General features: G+C 41.9%; 1 protein-coding gene across 1 annotated transcript in view; it reads left to right on the forward strand.

Moving 5' to 3' along the window:
• Window positions 1–8,041: 8,041 nt before the first annotated feature.
• Window positions 8,042–20,909, forward strand: part of LOC128688707 (crustacyanin-A1 subunit) — a 116,406-nt gene continuing 103,538 nt past the window's right edge. The window contains exon 1 of the mRNA XM_053776694.2: window positions 8,042–8,112. Coding sequence (XP_053632669.2) covers window positions 8,087–8,112 — 26 coding nt within the window. The 5' untranslated portion in view covers window positions 8,042–8,086. The remainder of the gene's footprint in view (window positions 8,113–20,909) is intronic.

The raw sequence follows: 20,909 nt of genomic DNA on the forward strand, positions 1-20,909 counted from the left end.
AAAAATGTGTGCCCTCAGCTGCTTTGAAACATTTAAGAAATGCAGGTATCTCAGAAACCTTCCCTAATGTTGACATAGTGTATCGCCTTTACCTAACACTTCCAGCTACTAACTGTGAAGGAGAACGTTCATTTTCTGTTTTGAAAAGAGTGAAAAACCAGCTCCGTTCAACAATGAGCCAAGACAAATTGTGTAACCTAGCCTTGTTGACCATTGAGTCTGATCTAACAAGAAATATTGATTTTCAGAATATAATTGATGATTTTGCCAATATGAAATCCAGAAAAAAGTTTATCTAAGAAGTGCCTGTGAATATAAACAATTCTTTACTTTCTTGAGTTTATATGATTTGATAGTCTTATGCATGATGCAATGATAACAATAATGGTCAGTGATTTATGAAGGGAATAATAGTGCTGTAGTGGTTATGCTGAATATAATAGGTACATGATGTCACTACTTTAATAGCCTAATCTAGTAATACTATGCTGTCTTGAGTTTATTCTCTTTAAAATGCATGATTTAACAAGATAGTTATAATGGCTGTTGGTAAATGGTTTTGGTTGTCTTGATGTACTTTCCCCATTAAATTTAATCTAAATAGCCAGAATGTATTTAATTAGACCTTAAACAGGCTCACACCTACCCCCCCCCCACCCCCAAGCTGGAAGGGGTCGCTTCGCTTACCCGTAACTCAAAGGGGCCCCACCAATCCGAATAGCCTAGGGCCTGGAGACTTCTTAATGCGGCCCTGATGATAATGACAGATTCTACAAAATAAGGCCACTTTACACTGCACTAACTAATGCTTGCTTGAAAGTTCCATCTGCACCCAAGCAGTCTGTTGATGAAGTTATGGTTGCTTTCAAGGGTAAAACCACTGGAAATCTAAGGCAGTACATCAAAACCAAACCAGACAAGTGGGGTTTCAAACTGTTTTGTCGTGCAAGTGAAGATGGATTCATACATGATATGCTCATGTATCAAGGCAAACCAACTTTTGACAGCCATCCATAGCTGCCACAGGAAGAAACAAAATTGCTAATAAGTTCAAAGATTGTTTGGTACTTGCAACACTATCAATCAAAGAAATACATCAGCAATCTATGCTGACAATTTCTTTTCAAGTCTACCTTTGGTCAAGGTACTAAAAGACAAATATAACTGCAGATACACTGGAACAGTACGTGATAATAGATGTGGTAAGCCAAACCTGGTTCCTGTCAAACAAATGGAAAAGAGCAATGTGCCCAGGGGCACTTGTGACTTCCAAAGCACCAATGATGGTATCCTTGTTGTAAGATGGAAGGACAACAAAGTTGTGACTTTATGACAAATGATCAGGGGGTTAATCCTGTGACTCTTGTTGACAGATATAACAAGGATACAAAGAAGAGAAGCCAGGTCCATTGCCCTACAGTCTTCAAGAACTATAATGCACACATGGGAGGTATTGACAAAAGTAACATGTTGGTGCATCTACACAAAACACCTATGAAATCTCAATGTTGGTACATGCAGCTGTTTGCCTATGTTCTTGATCGGGCTGTTGTGAATGCATGGCTTCTTTACTGCCGTGATTGTAAATCACTCAATACCAAGTTCATGCCACTGAAGAGTTTCAGGAATGATGTCTCTAGCACTGCAAGACCCAAAGGAAATAAGTTGGGACACACCAGCAGAACAACTACAAGAGCTTCAACAAGTAGTTCCAATAGTGACACTAATGATTTGCCAAGCTTGCAATTGCCAGTTGCTAAGCAGTACCAACTGTGAGGAAAGATCAAACGTTACCTCACTGGCCAGTGAATGGCAAGGTACATACTTTTAAGTATTGCAGCAACAAGAACAATTATGGTTTAGAAAGACACGTAAGCAAACACTATAACATATTTATTAGAAAACGTTTCGGTCCTGGGACCTTGATCACTTCTAGTGATCAAGGTTAGAAGTGATCAAGGTCCCAGGACCGAAACGTTTTCTAATAAATGTGTTATAGTGTTTGCTTACGTGTCTTTCTAAACCAACTTGTCGGTATTTATTACCAAGGTTTATACCAAGAACAATTATACCACATCGTCATTTTACTGTTCCGTATGCAAAGTAAATCTATACATAAAGAAGGATAAAAATTGCTTCATATCCTTCCATTCTAGCAATTAATAATAAATAATAACTGTTCTTTCTCAGGGAATTCAGGAATATGGGACTTGAAAAATTAATCCCTTTGCAATGTGTCAATGTAGCAATTTGGTTTCTTTTTATATTTTTCTAATATCTAAAAAAAAGTTTGGATACAAGTTTCATTTATGTTTTTTACATTGTTTGTATAATAAATTAAAAAAATAGTTATTTGCTGTTTTATTAACCATTGCAAGTTTTGCAACATCCAAATTTATACTCCCTTAAACGGGCAGGCCATAATAAATTATGGCTTTGCTGATTAGCAATTGCTTAAAAACTAACCATCAGAATTTCATTTATATGGGCTCATTGATCTTTTGTTGAGTTACTCTATCCACTATAGGGAGTTCATTTCAAAATTCTAATTTTATGACCATTTGCCCCAAGAAGGGCTAGCCTAGCCTTGCTCACACCAAGAGTGTGATGCCTTTTACATCCGATCATCTTACCTGTGGAAGTAAACTATTCGCACAGCCTGCCTAGCATGGATCAGTAGGCCTACCTGTATATTCTCTTTCTTTATGTTTGCAAAACGAGTGATACATCAATTGTGACGAATTTTCGGCCATCAGTCTGAGAGCGATAGTGAGCAAATTTGGAAAACATGCTGGGATAAGATAAGGTTTCGTTCGGATTTTTAACCCTGGAGGTTAACCACCTAGGATAACCCAAGAAAGGGAGTGCATCATCAAGGACTGTCTTATTTCCATTGTGGTCCTCAATCTTGTCCCCCAGGATGCAATCCACACCAGTCGACTAAAACCCAGGTACCTATTTGCTGGTAGGTGAACAGGACAACAGGTGTAAGGAAATGCGTCGAAATGTTTTCACTCCGCTGGGAATCGAACCCGAGCTGACCGTGTGTGAAGCGGGAGCTTTGCCAGCCAGAATGATAAAGTTAATGCCCTATATCAAGATTCTTTCCTACGAAGATAAGTTGTGTATATCAATGGTATTATACACCGACAAGTGTCTAAATTAGACGCATTTTGCAGTCTACGCCATTTTATTCAGAAGGTGATTAGTTTACCAGGAAATTTATTAATAAAATGTCATAAACCGTATATTGTTTTATAAACAGAAGACAATTAAAAAGACAAAGTTTACATTTTTTATTAAGACGTAGAATAAGGAAGGTGAGGGATCCTGAGTGAAATATACTAATATAAAACAGAAATAAATAGAGGGATGTAATAAGGTGCAGAAAAAATCTAACCACAACAACTAACACCAATGACTTCAAGTTAGATCCTGACTTGAAGAAGTCTGATGTGCTGATAAACGTTGTCTTAATATACTTTATAGTTACTACATTTGTGTTTCTATCTTTTACAATAATGAATTTGAAGGAATAAAAATCAAATAAAACATATTTGACAGTTCACTGACGACACAAAAATAGACCGACAAATAAATTCAGAGGAAAATACAGTTGACCTTCATAATGATTTAAAGAAGCTAATGTGGTCGGAAAACCTCCCAAGAAACATTCGAAAGTGTTCAACATGTCTAGCATGGGCCAGTAGGCCTACTGCAGTGCTGTATTGTAATGTTCTAATATTCTTGATAAAAGGATAGGGAAGGTAATTCGAATTCCTCATATCAAGAGCCCTTCACCAGACTTCATCCTCTAAGGGAGATGGAGTTTCGAGCACCACAAATAGTCTGGTGTCTCCTTTCAAAAGCTGGTTTGCAATTCCTGGAAATATAAAGCTCAGTAGGTCAGTCGGGTCCAGCCTAGAGCGGGAACCTGAGTCCGACGCTTCTGTCCACTGCCACACGCTTACCTTATGTTATATTATTATTATTATTATTATTATTATTATTATTATTATTATTATTATTATTATTATTATTATTATTATTATTATTATTATTATTATTATTATTATTATTATTATTATTATTATTATTATTATTATTATTATTATTATTATTATTATTTTCACACTGGAACCTTTATATTAGTACATTCATTCAGAAACACTTAACCCGTAATTTTGATCCAGTACTTGTGACACAAGAGGTTGATCTAGTGCTTGTGACACAAGAGGTTGATCCAGTGCTTGTGACACAAGAGGTTGATCCAGTGCTTGTGACACAAGAGGTTGATCCAGTGCTTGTGACACAAGAGGTTGATCCAGTGCTTGTGATACAAGAGGTTGATCCAGTACTTGTGACACAGGAGGGTTGATCCAATGCTTGTGACACAAAAGGTTGATCCAGTGCTTGTGACACAATAGGGATGATCCAGTGCTTGTGACACAAGAGGTTGATCCAGTGCTTGTGACACAAGAGGTTGATCCAGTGCTTGTGACACAAGAGGTTGATCCAGTGCTTGTGACACAAGAGGTTGATCCAGTGCTTGTGACACAAGAGGTTGATCCAGTGCCTGTGACACAATAGGGATGATCTAGTGCTTGTGACACAAGAGGTTGATCCAGTGCTTGTGACACAATAGGGAAGATCCAGTGCTTGTGACACAAGAAGTTGATCCAGTGCTTGTGGCACAATAAGGATGATCCAGTGCTTGTGACACAATAGGGATAATCCAGTGCTTGTGACACAGGAGGTTGATCCGGTACTTGTGACACAATAGGGTTGATCAAGTGCTTGTGACACAAGAGGTTGATCCAGTGCTTGTGACAAAATAGGGATGATCCAGTGCTTGTGACACAGGAGGTTGATCCAGTGCTTGTGACACAAGAGGGTTGCTCTAGTGCTTGTGACACAATAGGGTTGATCCAGTGCTTTTGACACAATAGGGTTGATCAAGTGCTTGTGACACAAGAGGTTGACCTAGTGCTTGTGACACAAGAGGGTTTATGTAGTACTTGTGACACAAGAGGGTTGATCCAGTGCTTGTGACACAAGAGGTTGATCCAGTGCTTGTGACATAATAGGGATAATCCAGTGCTTGTGACACAGGAGGGTTGATCCAGTGCTTGTGATACAAGAGCGTTGATCCAGTGCTTGTGACACAATAGGGTTGATCCAGTGCTTGTGACACAATAGGGTTGATCCAGTATTTGTGACACAAGAGGTTGATCCAGTTTTTGTGACACAAGAGAGTTGACCCAGTGCTTGTGACACAATAGGGTTCATCTAGTGCTTGTGACACAAGAGGGTTGTTCCAGTGCTTGTGATACAAGAGCGTTGATCCAGTGCTTGTGACACAAGACAGTTGACCCAGTGCTTGTGACACAATAGGGTTCATCTAGTGCTTGTGACACAAGAGGGTTGATCCAGTGCTTGTGATACAAGAGCGTTGATCCAGTGCTTGTGACGCAATAGGGTTGATCCAGTGCTTTTGACACAATATGGTTGATCCAGTGCTTGTGACAGAAGAGGTTGATCCAGTGCTTGTGACACAAGAGGATTTATCCAGTACTTGTGACACAAGAGGGTTGATCTAGTGCTTGTGACTCAAGAGGTTGATCCAGTGCTTGTGACACAATTGGGATGATCCAGTGCATGTGACACAAGAGGTTGATCCAGTGCTTGTGACACAAGAGGGTTGATCCAGTGCTTGTGACACAAGAGGTTGACCCAGTGCTTGTGACACAAGAGGGTTGATCCAGTGTTTGTGACACGAGAGGGTTGATCCAGTGCTTGTGACACAATAGGGTTGATCCAGTGCTTGTGACACAAGAGGTTGATCCAGTGCTTGTGACAGAATAGAGTTTATCCAGTGCTTGTAACACAAGAGGTTGATCCAGTGCTTGTGACACAAGAGGGTTGATCCAGTGCTTGTGACAAAATAGGGTTGATCTAGTGGTTGTGACAATAAGGTTGATCCAGTGTTTGTGACACAAGAGGTTGATCCAGTGCTTGTGACACAAGAGGGTTGATCCCGTGCTTGTGTCACAAGAGGTTGACCCAGTGCTTGTGACACAAGAGGGTTGATCCAGTGCTTGTGACACAATAGGGTTGATCCAGTGCTTGTCAAACAAGAGGGTTGATCCAGTACTTGTGATACAAGTGGGTTGACCCAGTGCTTGTGACACAAGAGGGTTGATCCAGTGCTTGTGGCACAAGAGATTAATCCAGTACTTTTGACACAAGAGGTTGATCCAGTGCTTGTGACTCAAGAGGTTGATCCAGTGTTTGTGACACAAGAGGGTTGATTCAGTGCTTGTGACACAAGAGAATTGATCCATTACTTGTGACACAAGAGGGTTGATCCAGTGCTTGTGACACAAGAGGTTGATCCAGTGCTTGTGACACAAGAGGGTTGATCCAGTGCTTGTGGCACAAGAGGGTTGATCCAGTGCTTGTGACACAAGAGGGTTGATCCAGTGCTTGTGACACAAGAGGGTTCATCCAGTGCTTGTGACACAAGAGGGTTCATCCAGTGCTTGTGGCACAAGAGGGTTGATCCAGTGCTTGTGACACAAGAGGGTTGATCCAGTGCTTGTGACACAAGAGGGTTGATCCAGTGCTTGTGGCACAAGAGGGTTGATCCACTGCTTGTGACACAAGAGGGTTGATCCAGTGCTTGTGGCACAAGAGGGTTGATCCACTGCTTGTGACACAAGAGGGTTGATCCAGTGCTTGTGGCACAAGAGGGTTGATCCACTGCTTGTGACACAAGAGGGTTGATCCAGTGCTTGCGACACAAAAGGGTTGATTCGATATCTGGAATCCAGAATTCTTCACTCGCATAAAGAAATTCCCTAAGTTTCTCATTTTATATTTGTTTGATGTTTTCAAGAGGAGTCAAGTTGAAATGAAGTTAGATAAGATAAGATAAGATAAGATTTTGTTTGGATTTTTAACCCAGGAGGGTTAGGCACCCAGGATAACCCAAGAAAACCAGTCCGTCATCCAGGGACTCTGTCTTATTTCCATTGGAGTCCTCAATCTTGTTCCCCAGGACGCGACCATTACCAGTCGACTAACACCCAGGTACCTACTTGCTTCCTAGGTGAACGGGGACAACAAGTTTAAGGAAACACGCCCAATGTTTTCCACCCTTGTCAGGGATCGAACCACGAACACTTAGTGTGTAAAGCAAGAGCGTTGTCTACCAGGCACAGTGAATTTTGTACATCAAGTGGTGTGTGGTTTGTAGTTAACGATGGTGCTGGTTTCAACACAGTAGACTCAGGTGTTCTCAGGGCCAGCCTTGACTCTTGGGCTGCAGGCGAAAATTCCAAGTAACTCTATGTCTGGCCACCACCACTGGTCTGTATACAGTGGAGGGTGTGGTGAGCTGATGTCTCACACACAGATCTATAGTGAGGAGGATATGTAATGTGGAGAGATAACTTGTTGAAGGTGAGGTGGGTGGGTGGGCGTGGCTGTGTCATGCAAGGAAGTCAGGTCTCTGAGACAGGTACGTTCATCCTACCTAAGAGCTCAAAGATGCTGAAACTCTCTGAATTCTGCCTCACAGGCATTCTTTCAGAGTCAATAAAAAGATCAGATCCTCAACCTGAGGTCTCCTCCATCAACTTACTTTCTCACTTCAAATCTCATGGTAACAGTTATATGTCAACTTATTTCAAATATATTAATATATATATAAATAAATATATATATATATATATATATATATATATATATATATATATATATATATATATATATATATATATATATATATATATATATATATATATATATATATATATATATATATTTATATATATGTATATATGTATAATGCTTCATGTGAACGGCTTTCATAACAACGAGATATAATTGTCATATTCTGGAGAAATCATGGAAAGCTACCATTTTAAACTATACTTAAAATTATATTCATAAGTGTTTTTATTATTTTCTAAATGGCAACATAGCAGCTGGTGTTGGCGACACCTGAGTGTTGTGGGGAGAAGGTGGAGTAGTGTGTGTGTGTTGCTGGTGGTGTGAACAAGGCTCCTCTCCCTCAGATAATATGTTCTCCTCTACACTCATAGTCTTGTAAGTTATACTTTATGGTTGAAGATTATTCTTATGCAATCTCAGATATTCTTCTTAGTTTGTGTTCCTTACTTAACTTAAGAATAACTCTTGTGTAAGTCTCTGCAACTTATATTACTCTCTTGCATAACTTGCGTTATTTCTGCAAACTTGTTCCTGTGTAACTTGTTTAATTATGATGTTACTGAATATAAAATATAACACTGCAATAGGTCTACTGTTCCATCCTAGAGTTGTAATTCAACTATTGCCATCCATGTGCTAGTATGTTCATTGGTATTGACTTTGTATTTCTCAGAGTTCTTTTGTGATCTCATAGAACAAAGCTCTTTGTGAACCTCACAACTTCCTTCCCCTCTCTTATGTGCTTTGTCTCACAACTTCACCCCTCTCTTATGTGTCTTGTCTCACAACTTCACCCCTCTCTTATGTGTCTTGTCTCACAACTTCACCCCTCTCTTATGTGTCTTGTCTCACAACTTCTTCCCCTCTCTTATGTGTCTTGTCTCACAACTTCCTCCCCTCTCTTATGTGTCTTGTCTCACAACTTCCTCCCCTCTCTTATGTGTCTTGTCTCACAACTTCCTTCCCCTCTCTTATGTGTCTTGTCTCACAACTTCCTTCCCCTCTCTTATGTGTCTTGTCTCACAACTTCCTTCCCCTCTCTTATGTGTCTTGTCTCACAACTTCCTTCCCCTCTCTTATGTGTCTTGTCTCACAACTTCCTTCCCCTCTCTTATGTGTCTTGTCTCACAACTTCCTCCCCTCTCTTATGTGTCTTGTCTCACAACTTCCTTCCCCTCTCTTATGTGTCTTGTCTCACAACTTCCTTCCCCTCTCTTATGTGTCTTGTCTCACAACTTCCTCCCCTCTCTTATGTGTCTTGTCTCACAACTTCCTTCCCCTCTCTTATGTGTCTTGTCTCACAACTTCCTCCCCTCTCTTATGTGTCTTGTCTCACAACTTCTTCCCCTCTCTTATGTGTCTTGTCTCACAACTTCTTCCCCTCTCTTATGTGTCTTGTCTCACAACTTCTTCCCCTCTCTTATGTGTCTTGTCTCACAACTTCTTCCCCTCTCTTATGTGTCTTGTCTCACAACTTCTTCCCCTCTCTAATGTGTCTTGTCTCACAACTTCTTAACCTCTCTTATGTGTCTTGTCTCACAACTTCTTCCCCACTCTTATGTGTCTTGTCTCACAACTTCTTCCCCACTCTTATGTGTCTTGTCTCACAACTTCTTCCCCACTCTTATGTGTCTTGTCTCACAACTTCACACCTCTTATGTGTCTTGTCTCACAACTTCACCCCTCTCTTATGTTTCTTGTCTCACAACTTCCTCCCCTCTCTTATGTGTCTTGTCTCACAATTTCTTCCCCTCTCTTATGTGTCTTGTCTCACAACTTCTTCCCCTCTCTAATGTGTTTTCTCTCACAACTTCACCCCTCTCTTATGTTTCTTGTCTCACAACTTCCTCCCCTCTCTTATGTGTCTTGTCTCACAACTTCACCCCTCTCTTATGTGTCTTGTCTCACAATTTCTTCAACAATTATGTGTCTTGTCTCACAACTTCACACCCCTTATGTGTCTTGTCTCACAACTTCCCCTCTCTTATGTGTCTTGTCTCACAACTTCTTCCCCTCTCTTATGTGTCTTGTCTCACAACTTCTTCCCCTCTCTTATGTGTCTTGTCTCACAACTTCTTCCCCTCTCTTATGTGTCTTGTCTCACAACTTCTTCCCCTCTCTTATGTGTCTTGTCTCACAACTTCTTCCCCTCTCTTTTGTGTCTTGTCTCACAACTTCTTCCCCTCTCTTATGTGTCTTGTCTCACAACTTCTTCCCCACTCTTATGTGTCTTGTCTCACAACTTCTTCCCCTCTCTTATGTGTCTTGTCTCACAACTTCTTCCCCTCTCTTATGTGTCTTGTCTCACAACTTCCTCCCCACTCTTATGAGTTTTGTCTCACAACTTCACCCCTCTCTTATGTGTCTTGTCTCACAACTTCACCCCTCTCTTATGTGTCTTGTCTTACAACTTCTCCCCCTCTCTTATGTGTCTTGTCTCACAACTTCTTCCCCACTCTTATTTGTCTTGTCTCACAACTTCTTCCCCTCTCTTATGAGTCTTGTCTCACAACTTCACCCCACACATATGTGTCTTGTCTCACAACTTCACCCCACTCTTATGTGTCTATTCTCAAAACGTATGCCCCTCTCTTATGTGTCTTGTCTCATAACTTCTTCCCCTCTCTTATGTGTCTTGTCTCACAACTTCACCCCTCTCATATGTGTCTTGTCTCACAACTTCACCCGTCTCTTATGTGTCTTGTCTCACAACTTCTTCCCCTCTCTTATGTGTTTTGTCTCACAACTTCTTCCCCACTCTTATGTGTCTTGTCTCACAACTTCCCACTCTTACATGTCTTGTCTCACAACTTCTTCCCCACTCTTATGTGTCTTGTCTCACAACTTCTTCCCCACTCTTATGTGTCTTGTCTCACAACTTCTTCCCCACTCTTATGTGTCTTGTCTCACAACTTCTTCCCCACTCTTATGTGTCTTGTCTCACAACTTCACACCTCTTATGTGTCTTGTCTCACAACTTCTTCACCACTCTTATGTCATGTCTCACAACTTCACCCCTTTCTTATGTTTCTTGTCTCACAACTTCCTCCCCTCTCTTAGGTGTCTTGTCTCACAACTTCCTCCCCTCTCTTATGTGTCTTGTCTCACAACTTCACCCCTCTCTTATGTGTCTTGTCTCACAACTTCCTCCCCTCTCTTATGTGTCTTGTCTCACAACTTCACCCCTCTCTTATGTGTCTTGTCTCACAACTTCTTCCCCTCTCTTATGTGTCTTGTCTCACAACTTCTTCCCCTCTCTTATGTGTCTTGTCTCACAACTTCCTCCCCACTCTTATGTGTCTTGTCTCACAACTTCACCCCTCTCTTATGTGTCTTGTCTCACAACTTCTTCCCCTCTCTTATGTGTCTTGTCTCACAACTTCACCCCTCTCTTATGTGTCTTGTCTCACAACTTCACCCCTCTTATGTGTCTTGTCTCACAACTTCACCCCTCTCTTATGTGTCTTGTCTCACAACTTCACCACTCTCTTGTGTCTCTTGTCTCACAACTTCTTCCCCACTCTTACGTGTTTTGTCTCACAACTTCTTCCCCTCTCTTATGTGTCTTGTCTCACAACTTCCTCCCCACTCTTATGTGTCTTGTCTCACAACTTCACCCTTCTCTTACGTGTCTTGTCTCACAACTTCTTCCCATCTCTTATGTGTCTTGTCTCACAACTTCTACCGCTCTCTTATGTGTCTTGTCTCACAACTTCACCCCTCTCTTATGTGTCTTGTCTCACAACTTCTTCCCCTCTCTTATGTGTCTTGTCTCACAACTTCTTCCCCTCTCTTATATGTCTTGTTTCACAACTTCACCCCTCTCTTATGTGTCTTGTCTCACAACTTCTTCCCCTCTCTTATGTGTCTTGTCTCACAACTTCTTCCCCTCTCTTATGTGTCTTGTCTCACAACTTCTTCCCCTCTCTTATGTGTCTTGTCTCACAACTTCTTCCCCTCTCTTATGTGTCTTGTCTCACAACTTCTTCCCCTCTCTTATGTGTCTTGTCTCACAACTTCTACCCCTCTCTTATGTGTCTTGTCTCACAACTTCACCCCTCTCTTATGTGTCTTGTCTCACAACTTCCTCCCCACTTTTATGTGTCTTGTCTCACAACTTCACCCCTCTCTTATGTGTCTTGTCTCACAACTTCTTCCCCTCTCTTATGTGTCTTGTCTCACAACTTCACCCCTCTCTTATGTGTCTTGTCTCACAACATCCTCCCCTCTCTTATGTGTCTTGTCTCACAATTTCTTCCCCTCTCTTATGTCTTGTCTCACAACTTCTTCCCCTCTCTTATATGTCTTGTCTCACAACTTCCTCCCCACTCTTATGGGTCTTGTCTCACAACTTCACCCCTCTCTTATGTGTCTTGTCTCACAACTTCTTCCCCTCTCTTATGTGTCTTGTCTCACAACTTCTTCCCCTCTCTTATGTGTCTTGTCTCACAACTTCTTCCCCTCTCTTATGTGTCTTGTCTCACAACTTCACCCCTCTCTTATGTGTCTTGTCTCACAACTTCACCCCTCTCTTATGTGTCTTGTCTCACAACTTCTTCCCCTCTCTTATGTGTCTTGTCTCACAACTTCACCCCTCTCTTATGTGTCTTGTCTCACAACTTCTTCCCCTCTCTTATGTGTATTGTCTCACATCTTCCCACTCTTATGTGTCTTGTCTCACAACTTCTTCCCCACTCTTATGTGTCTTGTGTCACAACTTCACACCTCTCTTAAGTGTCTTGTCTCAAACTTCCTCCCCACTCTTATGTGTCTTGTCTCACAACTTCTTCCCCACTCTTGTGTGCCATGTCTCACAACTTCACCCCTCTCTTATGTGTCTTGTCTCACAACTTCTCCCCTCTTATGTGTCTTGTCTCACAACTTCACCCCTCTCTTATGTGTCTTGTCTCACAACTTCTTCCCCTCTCTTATGTGTCTTGTCTCACAACTTCTACCTCTCTCTTATGTGTCTTGTCTCACAACTTCACCCCTCTCTTATGTGTCTTGTCTTACAACTTCCTCCCCACTCTTATGTGTCTTGTCTCACAACTTCACCCCTCTCTTATGTGTCTTGTCTCACAACTTCTTCCCCTCTCTTATGTGTCTTGTCTCACAACTTCATCCCTCTCCTATGTGTGTTGTCTCACAACTTCTTCCTCTCTCTTATGTGTCTTGTCTCACAACTTCTTCCCCTCTCTTATGTGTCTTGTCTCACAACTTCCTCCCCACTCTTATGGGTCTTGTCTCGTAACTTTTACCCCTCTCTTATATATCTTGTCTCACAACTTCACCCCTCTCTTATGTGTCTTGTCTTACAACTTCCCTCCCACTCTTATGTGTCTTGTCTCACAACTTCCTCCCCTTTCTTATGTGTCTTGTCTCACAACTTCTTCCCCTCTCTCATGTGTCTTGTCTCACAATTTCACCCCTCTCTTATGTGTCTTGTCACACAACTTCTTCCCCTCTCTTATGTGTCTTGTCTCACAATTTCACCCCTCTCTTATGTGTCTTGCCTCACAACTTCTTCCCCTCTCTTATGTGTCTTGTCTCTCAACTTCTCCCCTCTCTTATGCGTCTTGTCTCACAAGTTCTTCCCCTCTCTTATGTGTGTTGTCTCACAACTTCTACCCCTCTCTTATGTGTCTTGTCTCACAACTTCTCCCCTCTCTTATGTGTCTTGTCTCACAACTTCTTCTCCTCTCTTATGTGTCTTCTCTCACAACTTCCTTCCCACTCTTATGCGTCTTGTCTCACAAGTTCTTCCCCTCTCTTATGTGTGTTGTCTCACAACTTCTACCCCTCTCTTATGTGTCTTGTCTCACAACTTCTCCCCTCTCTTATGTGTGTTGTCTTACAACTTCCTCCCAACTCTTATATGTCTTGTCTCATTTCTTCCCCTCTCTTATGTGTCTTGTCTCACAACTTCTTCCCCTCACTTATGTATTTTGTCTCACAACTTCCTCCCCACTCTTATGTGTCTTGTCTCACAACTTCCCACTCTTATGTGTCTTGTCTCACAGCTTCTTCCCCACTCTTATGTGTCTTGTCTCACAACTTCTTCCCCTCTCTTATGTGTCTTGTCTCACAACTTCCTCCCCACTCTTATGTGTCTTGTCTCACAACTTCATCCCCTCTCTTATGTCTTGTCTCACAACTTCTTCCCCTCTCTTATGTGATGTGTCTCACAACTTCACCCCTCTCTTATGTGTCTTGTCTCACAACTTCTACCGCTCTCTTATGTGTCTTGTCTCACAACTTCACCCCTCTCTTATGTGTCTTGTCTCACAACTTCTTCCCCTCTCTTATGTGTCTTGTCTCACAACTTCTTCCCCTCTCTTATGTGTCTTGTCTCACAACTTCTTCCCCTCTCTTATGTGTCTTGTCTCACAACTTCACCCCTCTCTTATGTGACTTGTATCAAAACTTCTTCCCCTCTCTTATATGTCTTGTCTCACAACTTCTTCCCCTCTCTTTTGTGTCTTGTCACACAACTTCCCCACTCTTGTGGTTCTTGTCTCACAACTTCACCTCTCTTATGTGTCTTGTTTCACAACTTCTACCCCTCTCTTATGTGTTTTGTCTTACAACTTAGTCCCCACTCTTATGTGTCTTGTCTCACAACTTCACCCCTCTCTTATGTGTCTTGTCTCACAACTTCTTCCCCTCTCTTATGTGTCTTGTCTCACAACTTCACCCCTCTCTTATGTGTCTTGTCTCACAACTTCTTCCCCTCTCTTATGTGTCTTGTCTCACAACTTCTTCCCCTCTCTTATGTGTCTTGTCTCACAACTTCTTCCCCTCTCTTATGTGTCTTTTCTCTCAACTTCCTCCCCACTCTTATGGGTCTTGTCTCACAACTTCACCCCTCTCTTGTGTGTCTTGTCTCACAAATTCTTCCCCTCTTATGTGTCTTGTCTCACAACTTCACCCCTCTTATGTGTCTTGTCTCACAACTTCACTCCTCTCTTATGTGTCTTGTCTCACAACTTCACCCCTCTTATGTGTCTTGTCTCACAACTTCACCCCTCTCTTGTGTGTCTTGTCTTACAACTTCTTCCCCTCTCTTATGTGTCTTGTCTCACAACTTCTTCCCCTCTCTTATGTGTCTTGTCTCACAACTTCATCCCCACTCTTATATGTCTTGTCTCACAACTTCACCCCTCTCTTATGTGCCTTGTCTCACAACTTCTTCCCCTCTCTTATGTGTCTTGTCTCACAACTTCCTCCTCACTCTTATGGGTCTTGTCTCACAACTTCACCCCTCTTTTATGTGTCTTGTCTCACAACTTCTTCCCCTCTCTTATGTGTCTTGTCTCACAACTTCAACCCTATTGTATGTGTCTTATCTCACAACTTCTACCGCTCTCTTATGTGTCTTGTCTCACAACTTCACCCCTCTCTTATGTGTCTTGTCTTACAACTTCCTACCCACTCTTACATGTTTTGTCTCACAACTTCACCCCTCTCTTATGTGTCTTGTCTCACAACTTCTTCCCCTCTCTTATGTGTCTTGTCTCACAACTTCACCCCTCTCTTATGTGTCTTGTCTCACAACTTCTTCCCCTCTCTTATGTGTCTTGTCTCACAACTTCTTCCCCACTCTTATGTGTCTTGTCTGTCAACTTCTTCCTTTCTTATGTGTTTTGTCTCACAACTTCCTCCTCACTCTTATGTGTCTTGTCTCACAACTTCACCCCTCTCTTATGTGTCTTGTCTCACAACTTCTTCCCCTCTCTTATGTGTCTTGTCTCTCAACTTCTTCCCCACTCTTATGTGTCTTGTCTCTCAACTTCTTCCTTTCTTATGTGTTTTGTCTCACAACTTCCTCCTCACTCTTATGTGTCTTGTCTCACAACTTCACCCCTCTCTTATGTGTCTTGTCTCACAACTTCACCCCTCTCTTATAAGAACATAAGAACATAAGAACGAAGGAACACTGCAGAAGGCCTACTGGCCCATGCGAGGCAGGTCCAAGTCTCCTACCGGCTTAAGCCAATGCACCCAACCTAGTCAGGTCAGGTCACATTGACTTAAGGGAGGAACACGGCAACCGACCTGGTAGCACAAGCTATCAGGTCCAACTCACACCCACCCACATCCACTCATGTATTTATCCAACCTATTTTTAAAGCTACACAACGTTCTGGCCTCTATAACGGTACTTGGGAGTTTGTTCCACTCATCCACAACTCTATTACCAAACCAGTACTTTCCTATATCCTTCCTGAATCTGAATTTTTCCAACTTAAAACCATTGCTGCGAGTCCTGTCTAGGCTAGATATTTTCAGCACACTATTTACATCCCCTTTATTTATTCCTGTCTTCCATTTATACACCTCAATCATATCCCCCCTAATTCTACGTCTTTCTAGAGAGTGCAGATTCAGGGCCCTTAGTCTATCCTCATAGGGAAGGTTTCTGATACATGGGATCAACTTTGTCATCCTCCTTTGTACATTTTCCAGAGAATTTATATCCATTCTGTAATAAGGTGACCAAAACTGTGCAGCATAATCTAAATGAGGCCTAACCAAGGATGTATAGAGTTGAAGAACAACCTGAGGACTCCTATTATTTATGCTTCTTGATATGAAGCCAAGGATTCTATTAGCTTTATTGCGAACACTTATGCACTGTTGTCTTGGTTTCAGATTACTGCTAACCAGAACTCCTAAATCTTTTTCGCAATCCGTAATATTAAGATCTACATTATTTAGTTTATGTGTGGCATGGTTATTGTCCTGTCCAACATTTAGAACTTTGCATTTGTCTATATTAAACTGCATCTGCCACTTCTCCGACCACTGCATCAGTCTATTCAAATCTTCCTGGAGTGCTCGAATGTCCTCGTCAGAATGAATTCGACGGCCTATTTTGGTGTCATCGGCAAACTTGCCGATGTCGCTCTTTATGCCCTCATCTATGTCGTTTATGTAGATTGTGAACAGCAGGGGGCCCAACACTGACCCCTGTGGAACACCGCTCGTGACACTTCCCCACTCTGATTTCTCCCCATTTATGCAAACTCTCTGCTGCCTATTTGTCAACCATGCCTCTATCCAGGAAAAAATTTCTCCTCCTATTCCATGTGCTTTAATTTTCCTCAATAGTCTCTGATGTGGGACCCTGTCAAAAGCCTTACTGAAGTCCATATACACAATATCATATTCATTACCATGATCTACCTCCTCAAATACCTTAGTGAAAAAAGTTAATAAATTCGTAAGGCAGGAACGCCCCTTTGTAAAACCATGCTGAGATTCGTTGATTAATTTATGCTTTTCAAGGTGGCTACGAACTGCCTCGGCAATTATTGATTCCATAAATTTTCCCACTATGGAGGTTAGGCTTATTGGTCTATAGTTCGAAGCTAAGGACCTGTCACCTGTTTTGAAAATAGGTATCACATTTGCCATTTTCCACTTATCTGGCACCATGCCAGTTTGTAGTGATATGTTGAAAAGATTAGCCAAAGGTGTGCTAAGCTCCTCTTTACATTCCTTTAGAACCCTTGCATACAGTTCATCAGGGCCTGGGGATTTGTTAGGTTTTAATTTATCTATTTGCCTAAGGACCATGTCACTTGTGACCCTAATAGTACACAGTTTATTATCGTCCTGTTCTACATAATTTATCATTACTGGAATATCGCTGGTATCCTCCTGTGTAAAAACTGAGAGGAAGTATGTGTTAAAAATTCTACACATTTCCTTATCACTGTCAGTGAGCTGACCCGAGGAACTTTTGAGTGGGCCTATCTTGTCCCTGATCTTACTTCTGTATACCTGAAAGAATCCTTTTGGGTTAGTCTTCGATTCTCTTGCAACTTTAACCTCATAATCTCTTTTTGCTTCTCTAATTCCCTTTTTTATTTCTCTCTTTAACTGAATATATCGATTTCTCAATTGCCCCTCTCCTCTTTTGATTTGCCTATATATGCCTCTCTTTTGACCAATCAGATATTTTAATCTATTGTTCATCCATTTAGGATCATTTTTGTTTGATCTGATTTCCCTATTTGGAACATAATTTGACTGAGCAGCTAGAACTATGCCCTGGAAAGCATCATATCGGCAACCATCACCACCTACCTGACCCTTAGTCAGGTCATTCCAGTTCAGCCCACCTAAGTAATTTTTCAGTCCTATGAAATCAGCCAAGCGAAAGTCAGGGACGGAGACTTGATTGCCATTATTAGGGGAATTCCATGATATATTAAAACTGAGTGATTTGTGATCACTTTCCCCAAGCTCATCATGAACCTCAAGATTATTAATTAGTGTTTCCCTACTGGCAAGAACCAAGTCAAGGAGGTTATTTCCCCTAGTTGGCTCTGTCACAAACTGTTTTAAAAAACAATCCTGGATCGTATCAAGAAAGTCACCTGACTCTAAATTTCCTGTCAAATTGCTCCAGTCAATCTGTCTATAGTTGAAATCTCCCATTAGCACAACATTTTCGTATGTAGATGCCTTACGAATTTCGTCCCATAGAAGTTTACTGCACTCCCTATCAAGATTTGGGGCCCTGTAAATCACACCCAAAATTAGTTTTTCTCGGCCCTCGAGAAGCTGTAACCAAACAGATTCAGTGGCTGACGCTTCTAATTTAATATCTTGTCTAACACAACAATTTAAATTGTCTCTGACATACATCGCTACTCCACCACCTTTCCTGTTGACCCTGTCAGTGTGGAATAATTTATAGCCTTGTATGTGACATTCAGAGGGCATCTCTCTATCTTTCAGATTGAGCCAGGTCTCTGTTATAGCAATAATATCTATGTCTCCTGCACTTGCAATTAATCTTAGCTCATCTATCTTATTTCTTACACTCCTGCTATTAGTATAGTAAACCTTAAGGGAGCTAGTCCCTTGCTGCCCTCTGCTGTCCCCCTTTGTTTGCTGACCTGATCTATTGTCTTTATTTATAACTTCATGCTGAATGCCTTTTATACATTTACTGTTTCCAACCCAAGTGTTGCAACCTGCTTGTTTCCCACACACACCCATACCTCTATCTTCCATCAGTTTAAAATCATAGGCATTTCACCAATGGCCTTCTCAATCGAGTCTGCAAGTGCTACCACCCCAGCCCCAGAGAGATGTACCCCATCCCTTGCATACATATCATGTTTGCCATAAAAGTTGTTCCAGTTGTCAATGAATGGGATTGCATGTTCCTTGCAGTATCTGTCTAGCCAGCAATTTACACCAATTGCCCTAGACAACCATTCATTTCCTACTCCCCTTCTAGGCAAGATGCTACATATGATTGGGATCCCTCCCTTAGACTTAATGAAATCTATAGCTGACCTGTACTTATCTAGCAGCTCTTCTCTCCTACCCTTCCCAATATCATTTCCACCAGCACTGAGACAGATAATGGGCTTGCTCCCATTACCTGACATGATATTATCCAGCCTGTTGACAATGTCCCCAACACCAGCTCCAGGGAAGCACACTCTATCTCTCATCTTCTTATTCCTATTACAAAAAGCACGGTCAATGTATCTTACCTGAGAGTCACCAACCACAAGAATGCGCTTACCTCCATTATCAGGGGCAGTAGTACCCTTATGTCTTGTCTCTCAACTTCTACCCTTCTCTTATGTGTCTTGTCTCACAACTTCACCCCTCTTATGTGTCTTGTCTCACAACTTCTTCCCCTCTCTTATGTGTCTTGTCTCACAACTTCTTCCCCTCTCTTATGTGTCTTGTCTCACAACTTCTTCCCCTCTCTTATGTGTCTTGTCTCACAACTTCTTCCCCTCTCTTATGTGTCTTGTCTCACAACTTCACCCCTCTCTTATGTGTCTTGTCTCATAACTTCTTCCCCTCTCTTATGTGTCTTGTCTCACAACTTCTTCCCCTCTCTTATGTGTCTTGTCTCACAACTTCTTCCCCTCTCTTATGTGTCTTGTCTCACAACTTCTTCCCCTCTCTTATGTGTCTTGTCTCACAACTTCTACCCCTCTTTTATGTGTCATGTCTCTCAACTTTTCCCTTCTCTTATGTGACTTGTCTCACAACTTCTTTCCCTTTCTTATGTGTCTTGTCTCACAACTTCCTTAACGCTTTTATGTGTCTTGTCTCACAACTTCACTCCTCTCTTATGTGTCTTGTCTCACAACTTCTACCCCTCTCTTATGTGTCTTGTCTCACAACTTCACCCCTCTCTTATGTGTCTTGTCTTACAACTTCCTCCCCACTCTTGTGCCTTTTCTCACAACTTCACCCCTCTCTTATGTGTCTTGTCTCACAACTTCTTCCCCTCTCATATGTGTCTTGTCTCACAATTTCTTCCCTTCTCTTATGTGTCTTGTCTCAACTTCTCCCCACCCATGTGTCAGATGCGCCTAGAACTGCGCTAATGACAGTCAGTAGGCCCCCGGCAGTGCTTTTCACGGTAAACCTTCATTTAAAGACAACGTTTCGTTCACATAGGGGCATTGGGAAGTCAATAAATGGCATGATGACGATAATACTAATACATTTGTTAGATCAATATCCTGACATGAGTCTTTGAAAGAAAATGTCCCGACACTACCTGTCGAAGGAGGATGGCTGATATACCAGCGGAGGTATTGTTCATAGGCCTATGACAAGGGACCCCAGTTCATGGCATATGATGATAATGATGATATATTCACCAGGAACGACGTCCTGACACGGGCCTTTGCTTAATGGTGATTGGTCACTGATTTCCGGAGTGTAGGAGTTTGTACTGGTGATGTACCGTTTAGAACCCTATGACAAGGGTGCGGGAGTCTTCTTCATCACAAGTGGTGTATCAGTTAACTACATTTGTCGTAGACGTCTTGTAGAAGGTCGTCGGTCTAGTGTGCACGATGGAGTGAGTCATCCCCAACCCAACAAGCTCGTCTGCTACTTTCACCATTTACACAAAGCTCGTACTGAGTGTCAGAGGTGCTGGTGCAGAAAGAGTCGGGGTTAAATTTCTGGTATCTGTGGGCGGTGTTGTCGCTGGTATGAGGCTCTCAAATCTCAAATCTATGTGGCCAGAGCCCTGAGTTCAGGCCACAGAGGTTCTCTGAAAGTCTGAATGTGTACATAACATGTACACATAACCCGCACATAGGAGACTGAAACTTTTGACGATGTTTCGGTCTGACATGAACCATGAACTAGTCACACAACAGCCCGGTGTG

Source organism: Cherax quadricarinatus, chromosome 13 (genome assembly GCF_038502225.1).
Source record: "Cherax quadricarinatus isolate ZL_2023a chromosome 13, ASM3850222v1, whole genome shotgun sequence".
In the NCBI taxonomy this organism is placed as follows: domain Eukaryota; kingdom Metazoa; phylum Arthropoda; class Malacostraca; order Decapoda; family Parastacidae; genus Cherax; species Cherax quadricarinatus.